Below are 26,787 nucleotides of genomic sequence, written 5' to 3' on the forward strand. Positions count from 1 at the left end.
GATGGAATAGTAGCTGGAGAGGCCAGGAGATGGAGAGTATTTTTAAGGAGAGGAAGACTTGGTCATATTTAAATGATAATTAAAGGAGCTGGTGGAGGGAATCATTGAAGAATGAACTCTCTGAAAGTACAGGAGGGGATGTGAGCTAGTAAGCAGGTATCAGGAATTAACCTTGGACCAAACCAGATTCACCCCGGCCACTGCCACAACACGAAGAGGCAAAGATGGGTGTGGACACGGGTATACGCGTAGGTTTGGGAAGACAATGCTCATCGTAAGAGGAAAGGTCATGAGAGTGAGGGGTAGGGGGAGTAGTGAGAAGATATTTAGAGTCTAGACAGGGCCCGCCTTAGACGGGGGCAGGGCAGAAAGCTGGGAATGAGCTGGGAGAGTGAGTCACTGGTCCACCTGAGAGAAGATGGTGACCTAACCAGTCAGATGGTGGCAGCAGGGATGCAGATAAATATATGGATTACAGAGATGTTGTGGAGGTAGAATTATCAAGAGTTGTCAACTGGTCAGTTATAGGAAATAAGAGGAATCCTTCTACACATGATGTAGTAGATGGATGGAAGGTGCCCCTGCACTGAGACAGCGAGCAGCCCTCTTGATTTGTGAAAGGGGACCTAACACTTCCTTCACATGTGGTCCCTGGAGTGAAAACGCACATAAAGATCACAGTTAAGTACTTAAGCATATGCACAACCAATGGGAGCTGATAGCAAAGGATTCTTCTCCTCTCCCTTTCTAGCAGAATACTTCGAATAGAATCAGCACTCATATTTCTTGAATGATGATTGACTGAATGGATGAACAAATGAAAAAGGATGAACACAAACAGAAGTGAACTGTGTATTTCCCCTTCTGCTTCTCCCCGTGCCTAACTTTACAACAAAGATCACAAAATACAATCTGGATAGTTGACATCAGTAAGCGCATCTATTAAGGTATAATAATTGTGATTATGTTCTTAAAAACTTCTTACATTTACGGAGACATACTGAAATATTTATAGATAAAATGATGCAATATTTGGGGATTTCCATTAAGTATGGGATGGGAAGGAGGAGTAGAATTTACAGAGGAAATAAAATAGGACCTAAGTTGATAATTATTGTATTTGGGTTATGGGTCTATGGGATATGGGAATCATTTTAGTCTAATTTTGTGTTTAATTGAAAATCACACAATTTTTTGTTTGTTTTTCCCCCAATCACAGCACAGTCAACCCACAACCTCTGGCAGAACACAAGGCCATAAGACATCTCACTGCCATGTAGAAAAAAACAGTATTCAAATCTTCTGGATCACCAGTGAAGATACGACAGTTATTATATTAGAGAGTGGTTTGTTATTCTTTATTTATTTTGTGGAATGGGGGTGAAGGCTTTTTTTCATAAAACAGATCTGAAGTATAGATTGGTATTTTTTAAATGAAGCACATTATCGCTTCTTTACTTCAATACTATCTCCTTGCCTTGGGTTTGATAAAATGTGTATCTGATGCCACTTACTCATCATAACACCTGGACGCTCGCAGGCAAGCTAACCTCTGCTGTTCCAGCTCTCCTCCAGTGTGCCAGTCCTTCCCCTCTCTCAACACAGGGCCTTGCCCACCCTGTTCGCTCCACCTGGCACGCCCTACTTGCCCCTGTGCCTGGCCACTTCCTCCTCATACTTCAGGTCTCAGTGTTAATTTCATGCTCCCTGAAAGCCTTCCTGGACCAGGAGACTGTGCTGGGTGCCCCTCCTATGTGCTCTTGTAGCATCGGTGTTTACCCTAATGGTTCTTCTCTCCTTTAGGCTCCTTACCAAAAGGGGGCACGGGGACTGTGAGCTGGAGGACAGGTGTAGTCCATCCACCAACACCTACCAATTGTCCCTGAACAATGGAATCCGTCTCCTCCCCTCCAGCCCCTCTGCCAGTGCCTTCCCTCCAGCTCTCACTGCCTGTGCCTGCACCACCCACTGGTCACCAGCACCCAGCCCCTGAGCCAACCTCCACAGGGCCATCCCCTGCTTAAACTTTTTCAAAGGCTTCTCAATGCCACCTTCTTTAGCTCGTGCCCCATTTTTCTTTCCTTTTGCTTTACTAAATAAATATGTAATGTAAAAGTTGTCATTTTAATCATTTTAAGTGTACAATTTACCGGCATTAATCATATACATAATGTTGTGCAATCGTCACCACTCTTTCTGAAATTTTTTCAACGCCCCAAATAGAAACTCTGTACCCATTAGATAATAACGACCCCCACGCCCAGCCTTGTTAATCTACTTTCTGTCAAGGACAGGGACTGTCTGTCTCTATGGATTTGCCTGTTCTAGAAATGTCATGTAAGTGGAATCATACAGTATTCGTCCTTTTGTGTCTGGCTTATTTCACTCAGCAAAATGTTTCCAAGGCTCACCCATGTTGTAGCGTGTATCAGAGCATCACTGCTTTTTGTGGCTGATACTCCCCTGTACATATATACCACATTGTGTTTCTCTCTTCATCTGTTGGTAGATTCTGGGCTGTTTTCCACTTTTTAGCTATTGTGAATAGTGTTGCTGTGGATGTTGGCATAGACGTATCTGTTTGAGTTTCCATTTTCAATTCTCTTGGGTATATGCCTAGTCGTAGAGTTGCTGGGTCATGCTGGTAATTTTATGTTTAGCCTTTTGAGAAATTCTCCCTTTTGATAAAAATAAAAAGCTCACACCTACCTCAAGACCGTGATATGCTGCTTCTCCATCCCTACATAGATTCCTTCCTCGAGAATCACTCATCTCTAGAGAACGTGCAAAAGCCTTGGCTCAGCTGGCAAGAGAGTTCAGGGTCTGTCCCCTCATCTCCCTTTTCCAGCTCATCGCCCTCCAGTCCTATGCTCTCACCAGGATGCATCCCTGTGAACTGCAGAGGACTGTGCCTCTGTGCACAACAGCTCTGCCCTCTCTTTCTCTTCCTTTGCCTACTCCTGCTGGAAGAAACTGCCCAAGCCTTCCCAGATCCTCTCAGGTCTCCCACAGCACCTTCTTTGCCCTAAAAGGGCAAAAATTACCACCACTCTGAATTGTCCAAAAGGATAAAATCCATGCTGGACTCTCCCAGCCCACAAACCCTGCCATCAACCAAGCCTGCATTATATAAAAGCTCAAGAAAGTCTGAAAACAAAATTTCAATGGCATAAAATTTCAAGGTGAAACAGATGGCCGTGGGTTATCCAAAAGAAGTTTCATCTACTTAGGGCAATAAAATTCTAGCATAAATATGTGCTACTGATCTTTAAAATGCTACTAAATACCATATTTAACATTTCATTTGACTGCAAATGTCTCAAAGATAGGGATCATACTTTTCTGATTTAAGCCTTTTTTATTATGAAATATAATACATATAAGATAATGCATCACATGAAAACATATGGCTTAATGAATTAATATAATAAGAAAACCCAAGTAGCCACAACCTAGTTCAAGACATAGAACATTGTTAGGGCCTTAGAATCTTGCCACATGACCCTCTCCAATAATAACCCCTTCCCTGCAGGTACTTATCTTTACGGGAGTCCATGTCTTTGAAAACTAGAGCACTCCATCCTGGTTAGGCAACTGAAGACTTATGAAAGAATAAAGTGATGTTCAAGCTTTTACACCACGGACTCTCATGGTATGTCATCAACACATGTGTTGAGTTATGCTCAGTTTCACACATCGATATTTTATACCATCTTCTGTTTCATCGACCAAAATTAATTTTAATAAAATAACAAAATTTCAAGTGTTTGGTAATTTCACTTTGGCTTTCATAGATTCCACTGGGGGAAAAAAAACTCAGGTTTGCTTATTTCTATCCAAATGCTATATACCATATACCAGCTATGTATGTGTGTGTGTTTATCAGCTTTATTGAGATATGATTCACATATCATACAATTAACCCATATAAAGTATATAATTCAATAGTTTTTAGTATACTCAGCTTCCAAACCAGCACCACACAATCTATTTTATTTTAAAACATTTCATCATCCCCCCAAAAATCCTGTACCCATTAGCAATCACTTTCCATTTCCTTCAACCCCCCAGCACTATGCAACCACGAACCTATTTTCTGTCTTTATGGATTTTCCTATTCTGTACATTTCATATAAATGGAATCCTACAATATGTGGTCTTTTGTGCCTGGCTGCTTTCACTTGGTATAATGTTTTCAAGGCTCACCCATGTTACAGTATGTATCAGTACTTCATCTTTTTTATTTCTGAGTAATACTTCATTGTATGGATATACCACATTTTGTTTATTCACTTACCAGTTAATGGACATTTGGGTTGTTTCTAATTTTGACTATTATTAATAATGCTGCTATGAACATCTGTGCAGAAGTTTCTAAACACATGTATGTGTTCACACTTAAAAGAGTGAAACTTCTGGTTCATATGGTAACTCTGAGATCGGCCAGATTATTTTCCAAAGGAGCTGTACACCATTTTACATTCCCATCAGCAGTACATAAGGGATCCAGCTTCTTCATAGCATTGCTAACACTTGCTTGTATGTCTTTTTTTTAAGTATGGTTGTTCACAATATTATGTTAGTTTCAAGCGTACAGCATAGTGATTCAGTATTTTTGCAGATACTCCAGGATGGCTTATTACAAGCTCATGGCTATCTCCCTCGTGTTGTCAAGTGCATCCTTGTTGTTTATCTATTTTATGCACAGTGGTTTGTATCTGTTAGTCCCATACACCTAATTTCTCCCTCCCCAATTCCTTGTCCCTTTCGGTGACCATAAGTTTGTTTTCTATATCTAAAAGTCTGTTCTGTTTTGCATATATGTTCATTTGTATTATTGTTTTAGATCCCACACATAAGTGACAGTGCACAGTATTTGCCTTTCTCTGACTTACTTCGCTAAACATAATATTCTAGTGGGTATGAAGCAGCAGAATATTCTAGTGGGTTCATCCTATTGGGTATGAAGTAATACGTCACTGTGGTTTTGATTTACATTTCCCTGATGGCTAATGATGTCAAGAATATTTTCCTATGCTCATTAGCCACCTGTATATTAGCTCTGGGTTTTTCGTAGACGCCCTTTGTCAGACTGAGGTAGTCCCTTCTATTCTTAGTTTACTGAGTGCTCATATCATGAAGACGTGTTGCACCTTGTCAGATGCTTTTTCAGCCTCTACTGGTCCTACTTTTTCAAGCTACATCTTGGCTACTTCCATTTTTCACAACAACATCCCCAATACACACTAAAAGTCTATGGAATATTCTGCATTAGCCCAAATGAAACACAATTTCCATATACGTGAGTATTGTAGAAAGCAATTCAAATAAAATATAAATGGTATCATCAGAGGATGTGTGTTCAACTGTCAAATAAGCAAATCTGTACAGCATTAAAGAAGGCAATAAAAAGTATTTGTGCTGATAATCAAATATACCTAAGCCAAGTGGTTTTTAGTAAAACCTGTGTGCAACCTTTTAAATCAGTTAACCACCTTCTAATATTTAACAAAATCATTTAGAACAATAAGCTTTGTGTCCATGATTACACATAATCATTCTGTCAAAAGATGTCCACACGGATAACGGTACACTCCCTCCCTTGCAAAATTCAAAGTCTAACTGGGAATGCCATAGATTGCAGAAATTTTTCCCTCTTTTTTTTTTTTCAGAAATTTTAAAAAGATGCTAAAAAACATGGAAAGGATATGAGACCAGCTCAAAGTAACAGACCACCAAAATAACTAATGTACATGCTGGGGTTCTGGAAACTCTCTTGGCTCACATGACTGGTACCAGCTAGAATCGACTAGAACTGAGAGGTCAGGAAAAGGCTTCATGGAGATGTGTTTTATCAGGGAAGAAGGGAAACACAGATGAGCTAAAAGTAGCTCATCTAATGAGATCTTATTAAAAGAAAGCTTCAATAACCTTAAGAGCATTTCTGCTGTTTACTCTTAATGTTTATTTTTAACCAATGAGTCTTAAAATACAATGAAGCAAACATGTCATTATTAAAGTAATTTCAAGTATACCACTGAAAATCAATTTGGGGGACAAATGATTGCTGCAAGGTGTTAATTAACTCACGTATTTTCTTAAAAAATACTACTACATAAACCACTTAATTTTTTAACATGCATCTCCACCCTGCCCCCCACAAAACACAAAGATTCAGATTTGTTTTGGTTCGTGTTTAATTCTCCTGAGATTTCCAAGATCGCAAATACTGCCAACATCTCAGTTTAACTCTTTGGGGATACAAAATGGGGGAGGAGCTTCCAAAATTTCAGAGATCCACAGGATCGCAGATCGCATCCGAGGAAGATGGGGCACTTTCCATCCCAGTGTCCAGGATCCTAACACACTGGGACTGCACCACATGAAATGCAGTGGCCGAAAGGGACTCTTTTTCCACAAAACACTGCACTAATTCTCCAGCATTCAGCTTTTCCACTTGAATGGAATAAAAACCCTTTTGAGAACAACAATTACAATCCCCCCATTTTTTTCTCAGGCGCACTATTGGACTTCTCAGTGCATGCACAATGCAAATAAGGCGAGCTTCCTTTCACAGAGTGATTAATATGCAAAGACAGCCTGCTTTTTTAGGAGGATGTGAAGAACCACCAACAAGCTTTTCTAAACCCAGAGGTTTCTACAATTATTTCCACTGTTTATTTTTAAACAGAAGAGTACACAATAACACCAAGCCGCTTTTAGCTCTAATTTGCCAGTATTTTGTAAACAATGACAATTTAGATTTTTAAACCTTTTGTATCATATTTAAGTCTGTGGCCAATCATTGATTCCAATATATTAATTTTCCCCCAAATCTAGGAAACTCACTTGTGTGAAACAAGATTCAAGCTATACTTTCCTTTTGCAGAAACTGTGCTTCATTTTTAAATAGCAAGACCTGTCTGGCATATACATTTGGCAAACTCATGATTTTTAAAATGTATTATACAATGCCATCTGCAGCAACATGGATGGACCTGGAGACTGTCATTCTAAGTGAAATAAGTCAGAAAGATAAAGAAAAATACCATATGATAACACTTATATGTGGAATCTAAAAAAGAAAAAAAAAGACAAACTTATTTGCAAAACAGAAACAGACTCTCAGACATAATCAGATAAGAGAACAAACTTGTGGTTATGGGGGGATAAGTTGGGAGTTAGAGATCTGCAGATACTAACTGATCTATAAAGAATAAATAAACAATAAGTTCATACAGTATAGCACAGGGAACTATATTCGATATCTTGTAATAACTTATGGTGAAAAAGAATATGAAACGAATACATGTATGTTCATGTATGACTGAAGCATTGTGCTGTACATCAAAAATTAACACAGTATTGTAAACTGACTATACGTAAAGAAAAATACATATATTAAAATTTTTTAATGTATTATAAATTTCAAAAAAACTAAGAAATTACATTTCAGTGGTTAGCCATCTAACTTATAGGTAGGTACTTTTATAATACTCATGACTTTTCTAAATTATTGTTAAGTTCAATATAAGGCTAAGTTTTGATAGAAAATTAAATGAAATTTATTTGATGAAACAATGTCACAAAGAAAATGGAATCTCTGTACTACAGGTTACGTACATATACATATTTAACCTCAATAAAATAATTTAGGAAGCATTTCTAATCACATTTCCTTGGTGATTTTTACCAAATTGTCCAAACTATCAGATATGATAGAAGACTTTCCTTACTATAATTCTCACTTGTCTCTTTTTTTTTTTTTTTTGGCCTTTCTCCACCTACATAGTCTCAGGAAGAGATTCCAGTCATACAGCTACTTGACATTTCCACCTAATATTTCAAACAAAACACCATTAACAAGTCAAACGTTTTGCTCTAGATGTGAATTTTTGCAATTCAATGTATTAAACATCAAAATGTAAATTGATTTTTTAATTGAAGTATAGTCAGTTACAATGTGTCAATTTCTAGTGTAGCACATAATGTCCTAGTCATGCATATACAGACATAACTTCTTTTTCATAATCTTTTTATTACTAAATCAATTTTTGTGTTTTTTTTTTAAAAAAATACCTCTATAGTTATAGTTTTACGATAAGATGTTATATACAGATGAGACTATGATTTCAAATTGCATTTCAGTCAAAATATTTGAAAAATATTTGTTGGTCAATAATGATTATGGCCTAAATCAAACCCATCTTCTTGTCAGCAGACCCAAATCCCAGGGCAGGTGATATTGGCCAATGAGGAACTGATTGTGACATCTGCACACCGTCAGTTTTCTTCTAGGACAGATGTTAGCATTATTTCAGGGGCATCAGAAAGTCATTCAAGAGACTTTTGTTTCCTTGTGAAGTTGTAGCATCTAACTAGTGCAAGTCACTTACATGCCTAGATTCTCCAGGCAGCCAGATACACAACCAACTCCACATTCATCACCCCCAGACGCATTGCAGGTTTATACTGTTCTCGTCTCTGCTTTTAAATTCTAAATTAAGAAATTTGCAGTTATAAAAGAAACAGAACTAACGTATCTGTTCTAGTCTATAAGTAAATAAAAAGACTAAAGCGAAGACTACATTAACAATGGAACTCATCATTTTAAACCTCTCCTGTTGAGTTTGTTAAAAGAGAATTTAATTTTGAACCCACTTATTACAAACAAAAAGGTTTAATATTTAGAAAGGCATCCCAACATTGTTAAAATAATTATACATATTTATGACTTATGTTTTCTTAAAATATGCCCCCTTATACATTTATTGCTATAATATTTAAATAATGTAACCATCTGAGGTGGTCTTTGATAGCTATTCTCTTAATATTGCACAGGGCAGCAAAAACATAACACAGAGTCATGTACTGATTTACCTCCCAGGGATTTCAAGAGGGTCTTCTGTAAGTATCGCTAGAAAACCAACTATTAAATGATTACTCAGGTTTCTTATTTAGATACAAAATTATTCTTAAATACTTAAATCAATTAATGTGTGAAATTTTTATCTTCTAAAAAATAATGCCTTTATCTAACTTGGCTGCAAAGAACTATAAACCATAAATATATTCTTTTTAGGAGAAGGGAGGAAGGGGAATGAACTGTCTGCATGACCAGCTCTCTTAATTGAGTCTGACCAGTAATTTAAATTCTTATTCCAAAGCCAATTTAGCTCAAAATGACCTCAAACTGTAATCGAGGGCATCTAACAGACTCATTTTCAATCTCTTATCTTCAAAGAATACCACGCAATGTCCCTTTTTTGCTTCATTATGACAGATGGCTTTCTTTGATGAAAAATTTAAATTTTAAACATGTCATGAGTAACTTTAAGTTACATACACAAGAGGGAAAATATGCGAAAGGAATAAATAACTGAGTTATCTTTTTCTGACATTTCAAGATTGACTCTGATGTCATTCCACAGGAATAAATATTACACATGTAACCAAAAACAGTGTAGAAAGGAGTATAGGGTTTTTTGACAAAACAACTGAAAATAGTCATCTTGCACCTCTAACTCCTAGACCAACTACACGGAACACAGGAGGTATTCCATAAATACTAAATTAAGTGAATGTTCCTAGTAAACGTTTCTGTTACCCAACAAGTCTGAGACATGGCCATTTACAGATGTGTTCATGAAACTGCTCTTATCCTGGCTAATGGCATCACAGCCAAGCCCATGTCTTCATGCCCAAAAAACACGGGATCTCAGGCCACCCTGGAATCTTCTGAGGACTCCTCAGTTCAAAAAAGGCTCTTCAAAAATCTGAAACTGGCCCTAACTCCCTGAATTGTCAATTCCCTTGAAGTTGCTTTCACATTCATCTTCTTAGGTCTTTGCCTTTGATGCTCCCCTGGAGCATTTACCTCTTCCTTTAAGACCTCAGCCAGTGTCTTTCAATCTCAAAAATTCCATACTACAACATGTGAGATAAAAGAGTTCAAAAATCGGCTTTGACTTGTAGCAATTATGAACCCTGAAAGAGACAGGTCATCAGAGGGTTCTCACAGTCTGCTCCAAAATTAAAGCCAACAGTTCTTCTGATATCCCCACTCCCTCTCACGCCACTAACTTCAACCCAACACACACACACACACACACACACCTATAGCCCACCGGAGGGTAGGAGCCATCTATCTCGTCTCCCATCCCACATTCTTCTTCACTCCAACAAAAGATGGCATTTTTATTAATGGAGACGTTAAATCACAGGGACCTTGTTCTTGGGGATAACAGAGCACTACTGAGAAATGTCCCACTGAAAGATAGGAAGATTAAATAAAATCTTGATGATGATAAAACACCCCCAAACCATTTCTCCCACTCAGCTTAGACAGAAAGAAGTCAGACTTATCCCCTATACGCTGCAAAACGCTGGACTCTGTTCAACTGATCAGCTCAAGAGAAAACGCAGGTACTCATGAGTGGCTGCCAATGCTTCTACCCAGCGGACCAGGTCTCTGCACAGTCACCTTACAGTGAATCATCCACATGGAGCTTCCCCACAGCTTTGCACTGTCTCACTCCTAATAACTAATAGCCAGCCAAGGACCATGAGAGTTTGACAAATGAAAATGAAACAATATGAAACACAGTGGAGACACTAAATGGAACAATAAAGAGGAATGCAGAAGAAAAAGAGACAACACAGGAAGCAAGGAAAATTTTCTAATGCACTCAGCAATGTAAATATTGTTGCATCAAGAAATAAGAAGAGGGGGAGGGTATATATAGCTCAAGTGGTAGAGCACATGCTTAGCATGCACAAGGTCCTGGGTTCAATCCCCAGTACCTCCTCCAAATATAAATAATAAAATAAATAAACCTAATTACCTCCCCCCTCATAAAAAAAGGAAAACAAACAAGAAGAGAATACACCAAAGAGACATTCAGACCACAAGAAAGAGCTCTTAGAAATGTTTAATACTTTATATGTTTTATATGTTATATACATCAGCAAAAATGGAAAATTCAATAGAATTATTGGCAAAAAGCTGAGAAAACCTCCCATAAAATAAGGGATGGGGGCTGGGTGGGACAAAGGAATGAATAATAGGAGAGAAAAGATAAGAAAAATTAGATGATCAATCCAACTTCTGAATAAGAGCTCCAGAAAAAACATAAAAGAGACATGAAAATATCAAATAAATGATGTAGGAGTATTTCCCATCCCTGAAGGACATAAATTTCTAGACTAAAATGGCCCACTGAGAATCTGCCCCAACAAATGAAAACAGACCTACATCACGGCACATCACTGTGAAATTTCAGAATGCTTTCTGTGTTCCTGAGTCTGCTTCTTATAATTTTTCCATCCATTCAAGTTACTACATCTTCTCACCATTGGTGTACCTGTACCCAGAAGCCATGTTTCCTTGATTCTAATCTGAAGTAGGAGTCTTTATAAATGTGGCCGAATCTAGGAAATTTTTTAAATTACAAGTATATGGACCCTTTCTGAATAAAGGCTTAAGGGCTTCCTTATGAGTCAAGAGCATACAATTCAGTGCATGGACTCTGGGGATATTTCATTTGGCTATCCAGAGGCTTCATCCCTTCACTTCTTTACGCTTAATGATTTATTCTTCATGTTTCAAAAAATAAAGATTGCCAGACAAAGGACTTCCATATTCATGAAGTATCACCAATATAATCCGTCTCAGCAACCATGGCATAAATATATTAAATTTTATAGCTCCACCATTGACAGGTTTAATATTAACTCTATGCAAATAGAAAGTAGAATCTATCTAAGCCAATTTGTTTTTTAAACATCTACTTTTCTCGAACTCAGGATGACTTTGCTTTCACGGGAGGTAAAGCAGGGAAGCAATCAGCCATGTCATTTCTAACTCAGTTGCAACACATTGTGATCCCAAACTCTCAGAGGATGCAAAATAAGTGGGAAAGAATGTGATTCTAATTATAATCAATCCTTAAATCCAACGCGAATTGTACACCCCTTTGCTGTGAACTTTAGCAGAAAGAAGGCAAACGGGAAAAAAATGACTGCATGTACTCTGTGCCAGACAGCTGTATAAATTACCTCATTTTGTCCTGACAATAACCCTTTTAGGTGGGTATTATTATCCCTGTCTCACAGATAAATAAACTGAGTGCTGGAGAGATTAAACTACTGGCTCAAGGTTACTGAAAGGAGAGCCACCTTTCAAAATCAAGTTTGATGTCGAAACTCATGGGGCCCCCCCTGCAGTGTGCACTACCTCTGAAACACCAAAACGAGGCATTAAGAAAGGAATATAATTTATATTATAACTTAAATCAAAGTGCTTATACTGGATTTGCATCTTCTCATAACCACGACAGCAGATCTTTAAGGTTTCCATCTGTGCCCTGAATCTCATTCCCATATACCAACTGCAGTTCAACTGGTGATTGGTGGCATCTCATGTGGACAGAATGGACACTTGCAGATGACATAGGAATAAAAGAACATTAGAAAAGTGATCAGTCTTAACCGTTTCTACTCCCTTGTCGATCTGATAAAAGCAATGCAGCCAATGTGAGACGTGCTGAACACACTTCAAAAGATTTTGCATGAAGAGTAATGGCTAATGGATCTGGGGTTTCTTTGGCAATAATAAAAATGTTCTGAAATGTTTAAAAAGGTGTGTGCATTGCCTTTCCAACCTCTCCTGGCTCTCTCCTTCGACGTGCAGGACACGTGCCCACATGGCCCTCAGCTTGAAGCCTCCCCCAATCTAACACACACCTCTTCCTCCCTTCTTTTTGGCCAAGTGTCCTGGATTCTATGAACTTGAATTTCACTCTCCAGCTGAAATTACTCTAAGATCACCACTGTCCTCCAAATCCAAAGTGTCTACTTGAGTCTCAGCCCTCCTTATGATCTTACCCCCACTAAGCACTGCTGTCCTCTTTTTTTATTGCACTATTTGTTTTACAATGTGAATATAAAGCAAAATATGCTCATTAGAGAAAACTCAGATGGTATAAATGGTATAAATTTTTTTTCTTTCAGTTTTAAGACATGAAAGAGACTTTTTCAACCAAAATTGAGATTACACCTATAATGACCATTTGTTTCCAACTTTTTTCCACTTAACATTATGATCCTTCTCTAACCTAGGCATTCACACCGCGAGGCTCCGGCTCCCTCCTTTTGTTCAATATCACGTTCTAAATTATGGACAAGATACCATTCTGGATGCTAGCTACATAAATACTACAAGATAAATGTTTCCGGGTGTGATAAAGACTCCACAATGTACCGGTTGTAATTCATGCTGTTTTCTCTCTACCGAAAGAGGAAAAACTATAGACGACTGATTTCTCAGTCTTCCTGGTCTCCGCAGCTGGCCTTCCTCCAGCTTCCTCCCAAACTCGCAGCAAGTAAGGTACCTCATCCACGCTAAACCCCTCCATCCCTCCTTTAAAGCCTCCTTCCGCTCAGCTCTGCTTACCCCGGGAAGAGCTCACCGGTCTCCTCTAGCGCCCACGTGAGCTTTATCCTGCCTCCACAATCAGAGTCACGCATCTGGTTTTAAACGCTACCTAGAATGCCCAGTTATCTTTTCCTTCTCTACACAGTAAGCTCTCTTACTATCAAGGGATTGCACTTGAGAGTTTTTGTTGTACAGTTTTACATTGGCAGCTAACAGATTGCAGAGATGCTCAGTAAGTATTTTTTGCTGTCACTGCTTCTCCCTCTCCCCACCAAACCCATTAAATCTCTATTCTGTACCTTCTCTGCACTACAGTTTTACAATCTTTTTAGTCCTATATTCCTCCATCTGTGACATTAGCTTTCTAACTCTTTTGACTTGAGCCATAACCAGATAGATATTTCCCATCACAACCAGGTCAACAAAAGTTTCACAAAACAATATCTACCCTTACTACATAAGATATCCTCTCTTTTCTATTCTGTTCCATTACTTCTTTCTTCCTTTTGTTCCTCCCTTTCTTCTTTTTTTTTAAATTCTTTTTATTGTTTCTTTTTTTTTTTTTTTTTTTGGGTGGGGGTAACTAAGTTTTTATTTATTTATTTTTAATGGCGGTACTGGGAATTGAACCCAGAACGTTGTGCATGCTAAGCAGGTGCTCTACCACTTGAGCTATACCCTCCCCTCTTTCTTCTTTTTTAATGCTAGTAGACGCCAACTGAATAGACTTTACCACCCACAATTGAAAAATCCTGACCTACAAGTTAACATACTAGGATGCCAAATTTTACCTAAAACCTAAGGTGTATAAAACTGAGGTGATCCATCTTTCATCCAAGAAACGCTTTTCTCAATTCCCCATCATACTGACAGTACCATGATTATTTCACTCCCTTGGTTTTGTAACTTAAAAAAAAAAAAAAAGAGGTTCTCTCTCTCAGTCATCTACCATTTTGGACCTATCATCTACTTCTTCTGGTTGATTTGTCATTTCCAACATGTCAGCTGTGTGTCTTTTTTACCCTCATTCAAACCCATTACAACTGTATCTTTCCAAGATGATCTGCTTTATAAAATATACCACAGTTGGATTTCTTTAACAAGCCCCTCCAGCACATAAAATTTAATTTTTTTAAGACTTTTCTGCTACATGTCTATTAATAAAAGATAGAGTGGTGAAGATTTTGGGTTTGCAGTGCATTTTGCATTTATTATTTGATTTGACTGTCATATTCAAATGAGGAAACTGCTGTTCGAAGATATTAAATAACTTACACAAATTCACTAGGCTAGTTGGTAGCAGGGCCAGACCTTGAATCCAAATCTTTTTCATCTAAGCCCAACAACACCCTTTCCCCACATATGTCTTCCCACCACATAAAGCACAACACTTACTAGATTTTACTAGCCTTCAAACTAGCTTGAACTGGCTCTCCTGTCTCTGAGCCTCTGGGTTCTCCATCATCTAGCTGATTTTTCATAAAGTAGCAAAAATCCTTTCATTAATTCACTATTCTGTCCAACCACCATAGTGGTCACTACGTAAAACCAAAACTCTCTTTAAGTACTGCAATGATGTCTACTGATTTGCTCCAACATACTTCTCTGCTAATTCATAGCTGACATCAAACACAGAGCCTACTTTTGCTACTGTTGACTGTACTCTTAAATACTTTTTAATGATTTCTCTAACATCTCCAGCAGCACCCCCTCCTTCGTCTAGCATTTAAGATTTTAGGAAGACCTGTCCCAACATCCAGCCTGCCGTCACTGCTCTCCAATATCAATCCTCTAGCTAGATGCCTCTCCTCCTACAAAGAACAAGGTCCTTCCTCGTCTCATTTATCCTTACGTCCCTGGAACTTCTGTTCAAGGACTAGCTTTTCCACATCTTTTTTCCAGACATTAAAACCAACCAAGATGGTTTCTGCCTTTTTGAACAAGCCTCACAATTATTTCCTGCCTCCTTTAAAGCAGTTATTCATAGGGTACCCTTCACGATTTCCTAACTGTCTGAACCAAGTAAGCATTTTCTCCCCAACCATTCGAAAGCCTCTGCAGGACCAGTATAATATGCTGAAATTTACGTTGTTTTTCCCCTCAGCCTCCAGCACAGAACTCTGCACATTATATTCACAGCACACCTGTTTAATAAACATTTTAAATAAAATCTCCATGCAGGAGGAGCTTTTTAAAAGCTACAGCGTATTAGCTGTTTTACATACGTGATTTTATTTAAGCTCCCATAAGGGAGGTGTCATTCTCCCCACTTCAGAGGGGAAGCAGGCTCAGAAGGGCAGTGACTCGGGGAACGTCAGTGGCAGTGAACTCAGCCTAAATCTGTCATGTCAAGACTCCAAAGTTCTTGATGCTTCCCTCCACCTACCACACCCCGCTCACCTCCAACAGACCAGTCAGTCCAGAAGCCAAGCAAACTCACATTTGCTTGGCATGTCATGTATTCTGATGCTATATGACTTCAAATTATCCTAACTTTAGGAAAGGTTGAAATGCAGCCAGTGAGTGTAGTCATGGTCCCAGCTTTACCTGTGTGAGTCACTTAACCTTTCCCAGCCTGTTTCTATTTTCAAGACCTAACACAATCTGGCCTTAGAGAACGTTTTTCTCCTCATCTCTGGCTACTTCTTCCCAAATGCCCTACGCTGTTCCCCAAACACAACTGTATATATTCGTGTCTCCACGTGTTGCTCTGCAGAATCACCTCTTCTTCCTGCTCCATCTAGCGAAGGCAAACTCATGCCCCACGCCCAGCTCACGGCCCCCAACTAGCAGAGTTAATTGCTTCCTTCCTTGTGCTCCAATGGCATTTAATTCGCGTCTCTTATTTATAAGGCTAGTATTACCTCTCTCCCACACTGGATGGTAAACTCTAGACACAGAGGCGTCTCTTACTCGACTCCACAACCTGAAACTCAGCACAATTCCTGCAACTATTTGACCACCGCAAGGTTTCAGGAAGGTTTGCTGAATTAAGGAAGTCGGGAATATTTGTTGTGATTCAACCAATGTTTACTGAATTAAGCGGTCAACCAACCATGCCTTAAAATGAGTTAAAATGAGAATACCATCTGTCCTTCCTACTTCACAGAGTTTTGCTTTTGTTTGTTTTTGGTTTTTGTATTACTTAATTATTTTATTTTGGCAGTGGTTGGGGGAGGTAGTTAGCTTTATTTATTTTTAAAGGGATTGAACCCAGGACCTGGTGCATTCTAAGCATATGCTCTACAGCCCTCCCTTCAGAGTTCTTCTTTTTTCAATTTTACTTATTTATTTATTTTTACTGAAGTATAGTCAGTTACAATGTGTCAATTTCTGGTGTATAGCATAATGTTTCAGTCATACATATACATACATATATTTGTTTTCATATTCTTTTTCATTATTGCTTACTACAAGATACTGAATATAGTTCCCTAGGCTACACAGAAGAAATTTGGCTTTTATCTATTTTATATATAGAAGTTAGTGCCTGCACAGCTTAAACTCCCAGTTTATCCCTTCCCACTCCTTTTCTCCCCAGTAACAGAGTTCTTTAAATGTTACCTGTTCACCTCCCAACCACCAAAAGGTGGGTTTCCCCCGGATAATCTCTCACATCCCCCTGCATTTTTCCTTGGTCTGTATCAGAATACGTGATGGTAAAGATGTGTGTGAATTACTTGTTTGATGTCTATGTTCCTGTTCACTATTAGACTCAAAGGTCCATACAGGGATGATACAGGTTAAGATAACAGAGATGATATATGTTTAGTTTACCACTGTATTCCTAGCACCCAGCACCCAGTAAGCACTCTATAAACATTTACCAAATCAGTGGTATGAAAATCAGAAGATATAATGCCTGTCAAAAACTATGAATTTTATAGTGATGATTAAGATATAATTATTGGGACTGTATATCCGGTTTATCCCCTCTTAGGTAGCTAAAACAAAATCTGCAGTCTCTTCTCCAGGATCATATGCCTTCAGCTGGCAAACTTCTTTCTGCCTCGCCAACAGAGCACTTAAGTCTGATTCATTTCAGTAATAATAGCAATTACTTTATTTTATTTCAGTTCATAATTTACAAAAATACCAGCAGTGAGAAATACTAAATCACCTCTGATCTTACTTAAGATGTTCTATAAAATAAAGGTCAAGTAGCTTTTTCCTTTCAAAAATAACTTTGATTTTGATCCATGGTTCTAATCTTCAAAGCACTACGCAAACACCCTTTACAAGGTGCATGTTTAACACACTGGAACAATTAGCTTGTATTCTCAAGTGAGCGGGCCCAAGCCGACCAACCCAGTTGCTAAGGCAGGCTGGACGTTTGCAGGGGCTCCTCCGTTGCCTGGGTTCCTTCCAAGTTTCTGGAAAGGGCGGGGATGGGAACCTGGCAACCTGTTCTCATGGTCAAAAGCAAGAGAGTGCTGAGTTCTCCTTAAAGAGGGCCTCCAGAATTGCATACCTTTTGGGCCCCATGAAACTCAGATGCACCCCTGTGCTAACTGCTTTCAACCCTGTAATGAGATGACTTTCTCTCTGTAGTGTCCACGACCCACATGACAGGGCAGTATATTTAACAGCAGTTTTTTTTTTTTTAAGTCTAGTTCTAATCATGGAAGTCATGCTCTCATAAACAACCTTTTTTAAGTCTTTCTAAAAAGAGAGCATTATGTCTGAATGATTATTTTTTCTAGACCCACATACATCCCTCTTTCTGCTTAATAAGCACAGCTCACGTGCTCTCCACTCACAAGAACTCTAACAAGTAGGTATTACTAATTTTCCCATTTCACGGAAGAGGAAACTGAAACCTAGAGCAGTTAAGTGACTGTGCCCAAGATCAGACAGCTAATAAGGGATACATGAGCCTGGGGTTTCACCCCAGGGCTGCTGGCCACTCTTAATCTCTACCTCGCCTACTTGCAGGGTTCCTTGACAGCAGAAATTAGGTCACTGAAGTGCCTTGTAATTCCCCACAGAGCTGATGATAAAAAGCTGGCACTCAGTAAACTATTTAAGAGAATACCTATTGTAACCCAATCTCTAATACTGTGACGCTACTGTGAATATTCCTAAATGATGAGGTCATCAGATCTTTCAGGAATGATACAGCGTAGAAAACAGGGCCAGATGTCGCCACGGTTTGTAGCTACAAATCAAAAAGCACTCGGCGAGAGGGTCCAGTGGAATCCAGGTTATACAGAAGCTTTTCAAGCTGCATCGCTGATGCAGTCTTTGAATTGGAACACAAGCATGTTTACATATATCTGGGAGAAAAAGAATGCAGAACAGGTTTATTAGAACTCTTTTTTTTTTAACCGAAAAACTACATACACAAGACAGACCAAATGTTTTGTCCTTTGAATGTGGCCCTCTCTGAGTGATTGCCTGGACGCTCAGTGAATCCTGCAGGAGGGGAAAAGCATGGCTACCTAACTGAAAACAGTTAACTCAGTGCCTTCGTATAGACACGGCCTAAAAGCGTTTCAAGTGTAATGTATTGAAACTGCCTGAAAGGCCGCCATTTGGCACCAAGACCAACATCAAAAGGCAATGCTTCTAATGAGCATCTTCAGCTAAGAGACAGCATTTCAACACCGGGAAATAAAAGGCCATAATGGCACCACTGGCCACGCCAAATAATTTATATCCCTTTATGTCAACACATGGTTTTAAGGTTTGGGACCAAGAGGTAATAACAAAAAGGGGGCGCACTGATGTGCCTGTGACCTTCAGATTGACTTCTGACTTTCCTGCTGTATTACGGTATTACTGTATTGCTAGTAATAGTTTCACCACATGGTTTTTTTCCTATGAAAAACTCTGCCTCTCACAGAGACCTAGTCACTAGGATTCAGAGAGGTCCTCAGGCCTTCACTCTGCCTAAGAGGCCATCTCTGACAACACTGCTCAGAGACTCGCTGAGTATTTTAAGAGATGTGCAAAGTTCTCTTCTGAATCTTCTTATTCCTTTTGAACTAAAGGCATCTTAACCTTAGTCTTTTTGGCGTCAAAGCTCAAATGGCCATTATCAGTATATGGCCTGCTGAGTCCTGTTTACAATTTTGTTTAATTCCTCACTATTTTGAAGATTGGAAAAATGACATTTATAATTCTCTGCCACTTCTTTTAATGTTCCAGACGTTTCTTGATGCGTATATACTGGTTAGGTGATGAAACTGAAGAATTATCAGTTATGGAATTTACATTAAAACATTTATACTGACGCGTAAGACGTGTGTGTGCTCACAAACCCAATACTTAAATAGCACAGGAGAGCCTTTTTAAGATGCCTTTGTCTCCTCCCAGGCTGACGACTGTTCCTAGAAGACTGATGGGGGCAGGTGCTGTCCCTTCCCACCGCCTCCCCCCTCCACCCCCCGCCAATTGGTTCTGCTCTTCGGCACCACAAACCCAAGATCTGCAAGGGAAAGTTCAAACCATTCTTTAGCAACAGGTAGTCAATCACTTGTTTTACACCAAGACAGGAAGGACTGTCTGTAAAATAGCTTTGGAGGTCTGCCAGTAGCACTGAAGTCCCTTTCCGTCTGGAGAGCAGCCCCACTTCTCTAACTCTGAAGACATAAACGCAGGGAATTCATCAAACTAATATTAAAGAGAGGGCTCTGTCGCCTTAAAAAATTAAGTGCTTGGATCAGAAATTCCGAAGTCTATATTTCAGGCAGTGTGAAGTTTACAAGATGCTGTCTGTAATTTTCAAAACTGAGTTTGGCAGCGAACAAAAACATCTGTCATGTCTAAAGATTAGTTTTTGAGTGACAAAATGGTGCTGTTTATTTTGAAAGGCAATTAAGATGTTGTTCCCTGTGACAGAAAAAATACAGATATAGATTACTTACATTAAATGACATGTTACCTATCTGAGGAAGTCAATTAATGATAAGTGTATTCGAAAGAAAAGCACTATGCAAAACCCTTAGAATTTGGGGGTTCCAGTGACTAATTTTTCCCTCTTACTGCTGCCTTAATTAAGCACCTACAGTCCTACGAACAGCACACCCATACCATAATTTTTTTTTGCAAACAATTACTATCTTAATTCTTGAATTATCAAGCTGAAGAAACAGCCCCCATTTAAATCAACAAACCCTTAGTTTAATCAGTTAGCAAAGAGACTTGGATGAACTTCCTTTATTGAACAAAAATGTATCGTGCTATTTTAGTGTTTTTTAAAAATTAGATCTTGGGTAAAGGAACCTGGAAAGAAGTCAACAAGTTCTACTACTGGGGGAAGAAAAGGGAAGCTTCTTGAAAAATTGACTCTAAAAGATAATGTTAAGTGTTAGACTAATGAAAACAGCCCTGATTGGTCGATCTTTAGAACCTTTGTAGTGGGAATGGTAATTCAAAAACCATTAAATAAATGACAGGCCACCCATCCATTATGTCTGGATTTTATTCTCTTTTAGTTTAACTGTTGAATTTTAAGCAAATTCTAGGTTATTCTCAGTATTTTAAAATATGCTAATACTTGTTGAAAGAAAATTAACTTTTTGGTTTTTGGACAGAATTGCGAAAAGTTTTCCCCATTCTTAAATATGACTTTCTTACATTCAGTTAGATTTTGTTTGGGAAGACACATTTCTGATCTTAAAATTAAAACCAGCAAGAACAAAAAAAATATAGCTCACCACCACTGTACTCACAGCAAACACTGCTGAAACATCCTAATTTGTTTAATGCGTGATATTATATATACTTCATATACGTGCTAGTTAGTTTTGGGGTAGCAAAGGTGAATCTGGTGCTACTTCTTAGAAAACCAGTCTTGTTCATTCCTTGACTGTTACAAATGAAGCTGGCAAAGAACTGTAAAATTATCAAATAAACATACAACTTAACCATCCCAGATCCAGATCAAATAATTTTCCACGAAACATCCAAAATTTCCGTTAGAATAAACTCAAATTTGCTAGGTAATTCCATAACCTTTCACTTTATTCCTAAGGAACAGAAGGCCCCCAAATGACAGAGGGACAGCAGATCTGATTCCTCTGGTATATTAGGGTGAGCACACCTTATATCTAAATTCTCATGTGCACCCAGTGGAGCAGAGATTGAACTACCATTGTCCCTGGAGAAAATAGACTAGAGGAAAAAAAAAACAAAACAAAAACAAAAACAAAAACAGCCACCACCAACAAAACATATATGTTTTGTGTGTGAAAGAGAGACACTGCTTTTTTGTTTTTATTTTCATCCTGACCCTTTGGCTTGAATTCTACATTTTTTTAAAACTGTGGTAAAAACAATACTTTAATGGAAAATTGTTTCCCTTCGGAAAACCACTCAACTTCTTTCTTTTGTTAAGTAACCTCATATGTGTTTCGCGTTCTGCCTTCTTCCCATCCTACTCCGGCCACAATGAGGACTCTTCCCTTCCAGAGAACACCTATCTGAATGCTGCCGTTCCCTGGGCAGCCATGAACATCCCAATCTGGGATTCCCTGGGCATGTACCCAATGCAACCCCCTGGGGATCCACCCATCACGACGTTGGAAAGGGCGGCTAGGCGATCCCCCAAAGTCCCCACCGAAGATCAGGTCCCTACCGTCACATCCCCACCTAGAGAAGAGAAGGTCCCAGAAATACACACCCCCGTACAGGGAAATCGCGCCCTGGAGACCCACAGACGGGATGATGGGAAAGGGCATGCCCGAGGGGGCCCAGGTGTTAGCGGGTACTGAGCTAGGAGCCTGCAAGAGTTGGCCCCCCCCACTGGGAGCCTCTCCACACCCGCCAAGGCCCCGCCCCCTGCCGCCCCGCCCCCAGCTTCGCCCCCAGCCCGTCGCCCGCCGGTCGGCGCACGCGCGTGGGTGCGCCCTGCCTCTGCGCCCTCCCAGGCGACGCACTCCGGCCGGGACAGCTCGGAGCGTGTTTGTGCCCGAGGGGCGGGAGGGAGACCCCCAAGTCGGCGTGAAGGAGGCGCGAGTGGGCTAGCAGGGGCGGGCCGGCCCAGGAGACCCCCTGATGACCACCTAGACTCCATTTTATCTTCTCGGAAACTGCGGGGCAGGCAGGGGACCGGCCTCAGGGCGGGGTTCCTCCCGGCGGGGGGTGAGCGAGACCGTTAGGCTGGAACACCGGGAGACGGTCCTGGCAGCTCCGGGCCGCCACCCGCGCCGAAAAAAAAAGCCTCTCGCGGCTTCCCGCCCAGCCAGCCTCTCTCTGATTGGTCGCCATGCGAGTTGGCTGGAGGCGGCTGCCGAGCGCGGCTCTCGTGCCCCCCGGGGAGGGGCCGCGCTGGGTGCTCCCCGGCCCGCCCCGCGCGCTCCCCAACCCAGGCTCGGCCGTCTGGGGCAGCTCCGGCGGCACCTGGCAGCGGCGACCGCGACACACAGACCCCTCCGCCCGGCTTTCCTCGGGCGCTACCCAACACACGCCCCCCACCCCCCGCCCAGAATGTTCGCCCACCCCACCCCACCCAGCTCTCTACGGCCCCGGCTCCTTTTTTCTCCCCTTCTTGTCCGTCAGCTCCAAAGCGCAAATCCTGGGGTGGGGTGGGGTGAGGCGAGCAGCTGGAGGGGAGACTGGGCACGCACGGAAGAATCTTCCAGGGAGGCCGAGATGGAGATACCCCAAATGAAATGAACCTCCCTCCTGGCCGCCGAGGTTTTCTGGGCGGCGGCGCAGCCCCTGCCACCCGCGGCAGCATCACTACCGTCTTCCTCCCAGCTCCCCTATTGTTCACACTTTGCCAGGATCAGGAACCTCGCTCAAAGAAAGGAGACTGGGGCGAGGTGTTTCGGGCGACTACCTGCCATTCTTCTCTCGCCCCGTGCAAACACGGACTCGCGGTGCGTGTGAAGGCACACGCGCGCACACACGCGCGCACACACACCAGACAGCCCGATCACGCCCTCCTCGCCCTCCGCCCCTCTGCACTTCCTCCTGTCAAAACGCCGCGCTCGACCCTCCCATCCCTCCGTGGTCTGGCCCGAGAGCAGGCTTTCCAACTAACCAGCAATTTGGCAAATGAAGAACTAACGTCATATCGACAGGGGTGCAACAACGGCCACACAGCCCTGAGATTCTGACCATTTCGCCCCATTTTGCAAACCGTTATTTGGCTCAGGGTTGCGAGGGGAGCAAAGGCGTTGAGCCCCACTTTATTAGAGCCGGGAAAATAACGATTGGGAGCGGCTGCCCCGGCCTTATTGTTCACTCTTCGCGGAGCCAGGGCTGACAAGCCCCTTCCCCACGGACTCCGAGCCTGTGCGGCGGCACCACCTAGCCGCGGCATCCTCCGCCCCGCCGCCCGCCTTCGGGGAAGGAGCGCTGCCCATCCCCGGCTCGGCCGCAGCGTCCCCGGGAGCAGGGGGCTCCGCTCCCAGCGCCGCGAGCACACAAAGTGGGAAGGGCGGGCGCGCTGGAGGGCGCCCGGCGCTCGCTGCGCGGGGAGGCTGCCCGGGTCCAGGCAGCCCGGGAGGGCGCGGGGTTCGGCTGGGCAGCAAGGGCGACGCGCTCCTTCCTCAGCTCAATGAAAATAACCACCCTTAGCATTCCACGTAAAAGCACCCCAAAATAACAGTGCTCCTCAGGGGAGGAGTAGGAGGAAGGGGACAATTAGTAAATCAGACTGAGAATAATAATTCTGAGAATGTACCTGCAGTTCCCAGGAAAAACAAAGTCCAGATGAGATCCTTAGTTTGCAGCATTGTAATCTGCTGGCCGGGAGGGATGTTCTTGCCGCGGTAAATTCTGTGCCCCCTCCTTGCAGCGAGTGTGGACGGCGGCAGAGCAACAGACCGAGGGGCAGACAATTGCCAGGCTGAGTATGATTATTTTTGCAGAATTGTTTCCTGCCAGCGGCTGCCGAGCTGCGTTCACGCGCTGATCGGAGAATGAGTGACAGTCCCAGCCTCAGCACACTCGCAACTCGGAGATCCTTGCGCTGGCCCGGGTTCGCTTTGATGGAACTGGGGATGGGAGCGGGGGGCGGGGGGCGGGGGTGAGAACCTCACTGTGTCCTTCCACCACGCCGGCCACAAATAGTGCCGAACATCAAGGAGGTAAGAGAGACAGGAGAGGCAGATGCGGTCGCCTGCAAAACGCGGCCTGGAGCCGCCGGAGGAGTCGGGCTCGTTCACACGCAGTCTTCCAGGCAGAACTGGGATCTTTTCACCCTTCTCCCCTGCGCCTCCGCGGTCCTTGCTGCCATCCAGCCTTCCTAAATCAGGAGTTGGATACTTTAATGACTAGCAAATATAAAAATAAAATCTTAGATTTGGGTAGGGTTTCAAAGTATTGAATCCTCCATTTAGATTCTAAGATCCTTGAAACATAAGGATAACCTAGGACTTAATTTTTTTTTAAGTGCAGGAAATTAGAAATTTGGAGAGAGATGGGGGTTGCGGGATTTTGTTTTGGTTTTGTTTGTTTGTTTGTTTTATTCTGTCTGTGAAGTTTGCTCTCCCCCACAGAGAGGCAACAGCTCTCAGGGGAAGGAGGTGGGAAGCAACTTAAGTTAGAAGAAAACAAAGATGTTTTAGAAGGGATTTCCAGAAATAACCGAAGGAAAATGTTTTCTTGTTTATAAAGGCTGAAGTCTGTGGTCTCTTTATAAAGATATCCGAGACTTTTTATGTAGGTTTTTATGGTATAGGCACGATATTAAATAGTATTTTCTTACAAGAGCACACAACCTCAATTCTTAAAGATTTTAATCCGGAATATCACTGAGGTAGCAACACAAAGAGTTTCAATGCATCTTACAGCTGTATTTTAAACAGAGAAGGTGGGGGAGTAGGGTGAAAATAAACATGGTTCAGCATCTAAGCCAGGTTTGAGTGCTTAAGGAACAAAAGGGGAAGAATCCGGAGTTCACAGCGTTCTAGATACTGGAACAGTCTATTAGCCTAGCAGAGTGAAACCCTCCCAGAGGAAGGCTGCCTGCCTATGTTAAAGCACCAATGCACCAGCATTTCCATACACTCCATTTTTCTTTAAAGGTCAGACTCTCCACTGCTGTATTAGCCTTTAAAAACCCATTCTCTGCTCGCCAACCCGCCAGCCTCCATTACTGGAGAGGCCGGCACCCCCCCGCGTACTAGACCAGGCGGGCCACACCGATACACTGTTATTTCCAGAACCCCTGAAGAATACTTCCCACACCAAACCTAGTTTTCACAGCATTTACTTTTGTAATATTTCCCTCATACCAACTATAGATAATTCAAAAATAGAGAAAAGTAGAAAGAACTAAAAATATCCCCTAAATCCCATGGATTCCAGAGATACCCACAGATTTTCTAAGTCTTCTGTCAGTGTATTTTTATAATTGACATAGGATAGTAGCTCTTTGAATCCTGATTACTGCCCCTAAGCTTCAGTTCCCTGAGTTTCATTATAAGCGTTTCCCCAGGCTGTTAAAAAGGCTTTTGAAATATTTGATAGCTATGTAATATTTCTTCATATCAATGGTTCTTCAGTGGTTTCCCCACTGTTGGCTGTTTAGATTGTTTCCAGAGTTTGATAATATAAATAATGCTCTTTGAACATCTCTTAATAAAAACTGAACAACTGTGATGTTTAGCCCTGTTCTGGGTACAGTGAATTATATAGGGTTTTTTTTTTAATAGTTGCTCTATTTAAGCTGCTTTGGCTTCAGACTTGTTTCTGCTAACATGTAAAATTGCCATATTAAGCCTTATTAACCCAAGTGGATGAATATTTTAGAAGTTTTAGTATCAGGGAAAGATAGAAAGGACAGGCCTGAGGGGGAAGGGGAAAAAGTAAGGGTTGGGATACCCAAAATAAAATTTTTCTATTTCTAATTTTACCAAGACTGAGAGACACACCCTTCCCCGCAAACCTCCCTCCCTGTAGTCCCTATCAGTAGAATTTGAAAATTCCTCACTATTTTTCTCCCCATATGTCCCTATTTTTAGCTTTTCCATGTAGGCAGGTGTGGAAATCCTATCTCATTTCAGCATGACTGAATTTCTTTTTTTTTCCCCCTCTCTCTCCAGCCCCACCCTGCCCCGTGTGGCAGTTGATTTCTGTTGTGATGACTCATTCTAGAATTCTGGCCCGCAGTCATTCCAGTCCACACTCCATGTGTCTCTCCTGTGTTCTTTTAACAGGATCCGTCCCTTATCTCCAATTCGTCAGCTTTTGGCAGTGCCCACATCTGTGAGCTCTGGGTGCCAATCCTTTCCTGAACCTGACTTTGAAATGAGACAAAACTCTGTCCCTCTCCAGACCTCTCTCCCCAGAGGGAGGCCCAGGCCCACATTAATGAGCATCTATCCATCCAATAATGAGTGAAGATCCAGGGGGCTGGAGCAGAGGAAGGAGACACTCAGGACTGCTTTAAGGAG

At 41.5% G+C, this 26,787-nt stretch overlaps 1 protein-coding gene across 5 annotated transcripts in view; it reads right to left on the bottom strand.

Moving 5' to 3' along the window:
- Nucleotides 1–24,315, bottom strand: part of NCAM1 (neural cell adhesion molecule 1) — a 294,609-nt gene extending 270,294 nt beyond the window's left edge. For 3 of the 5 annotated variants that reach the window (XM_006207809.4, XM_015242229.3, XM_072954136.1), the window contains exon 1: nucleotides 24,072–24,315. In XM_006207809.4, coding sequence (XP_006207871.1) covers nucleotides 24,072–24,123 — 52 coding nt within the window. In that variant the 5' untranslated portion in view covers nucleotides 24,124–24,315. The remainder of the gene's footprint in view (nucleotides 1–24,071) is intronic. The other 2 variants (XM_072954135.1, XM_072954134.1) reach the window with 1 other exon arrangement.
- Between the last annotated feature and the right edge of the window lie 2,472 nt (nucleotides 24,316–26,787).

This window comes from Vicugna pacos, chromosome 33, assembly GCF_048564905.1.
Source record: "Vicugna pacos chromosome 33, VicPac4, whole genome shotgun sequence".
Taxonomy (NCBI): Eukaryota; Metazoa; Chordata; class Mammalia; order Artiodactyla; family Camelidae; genus Vicugna; species Vicugna pacos.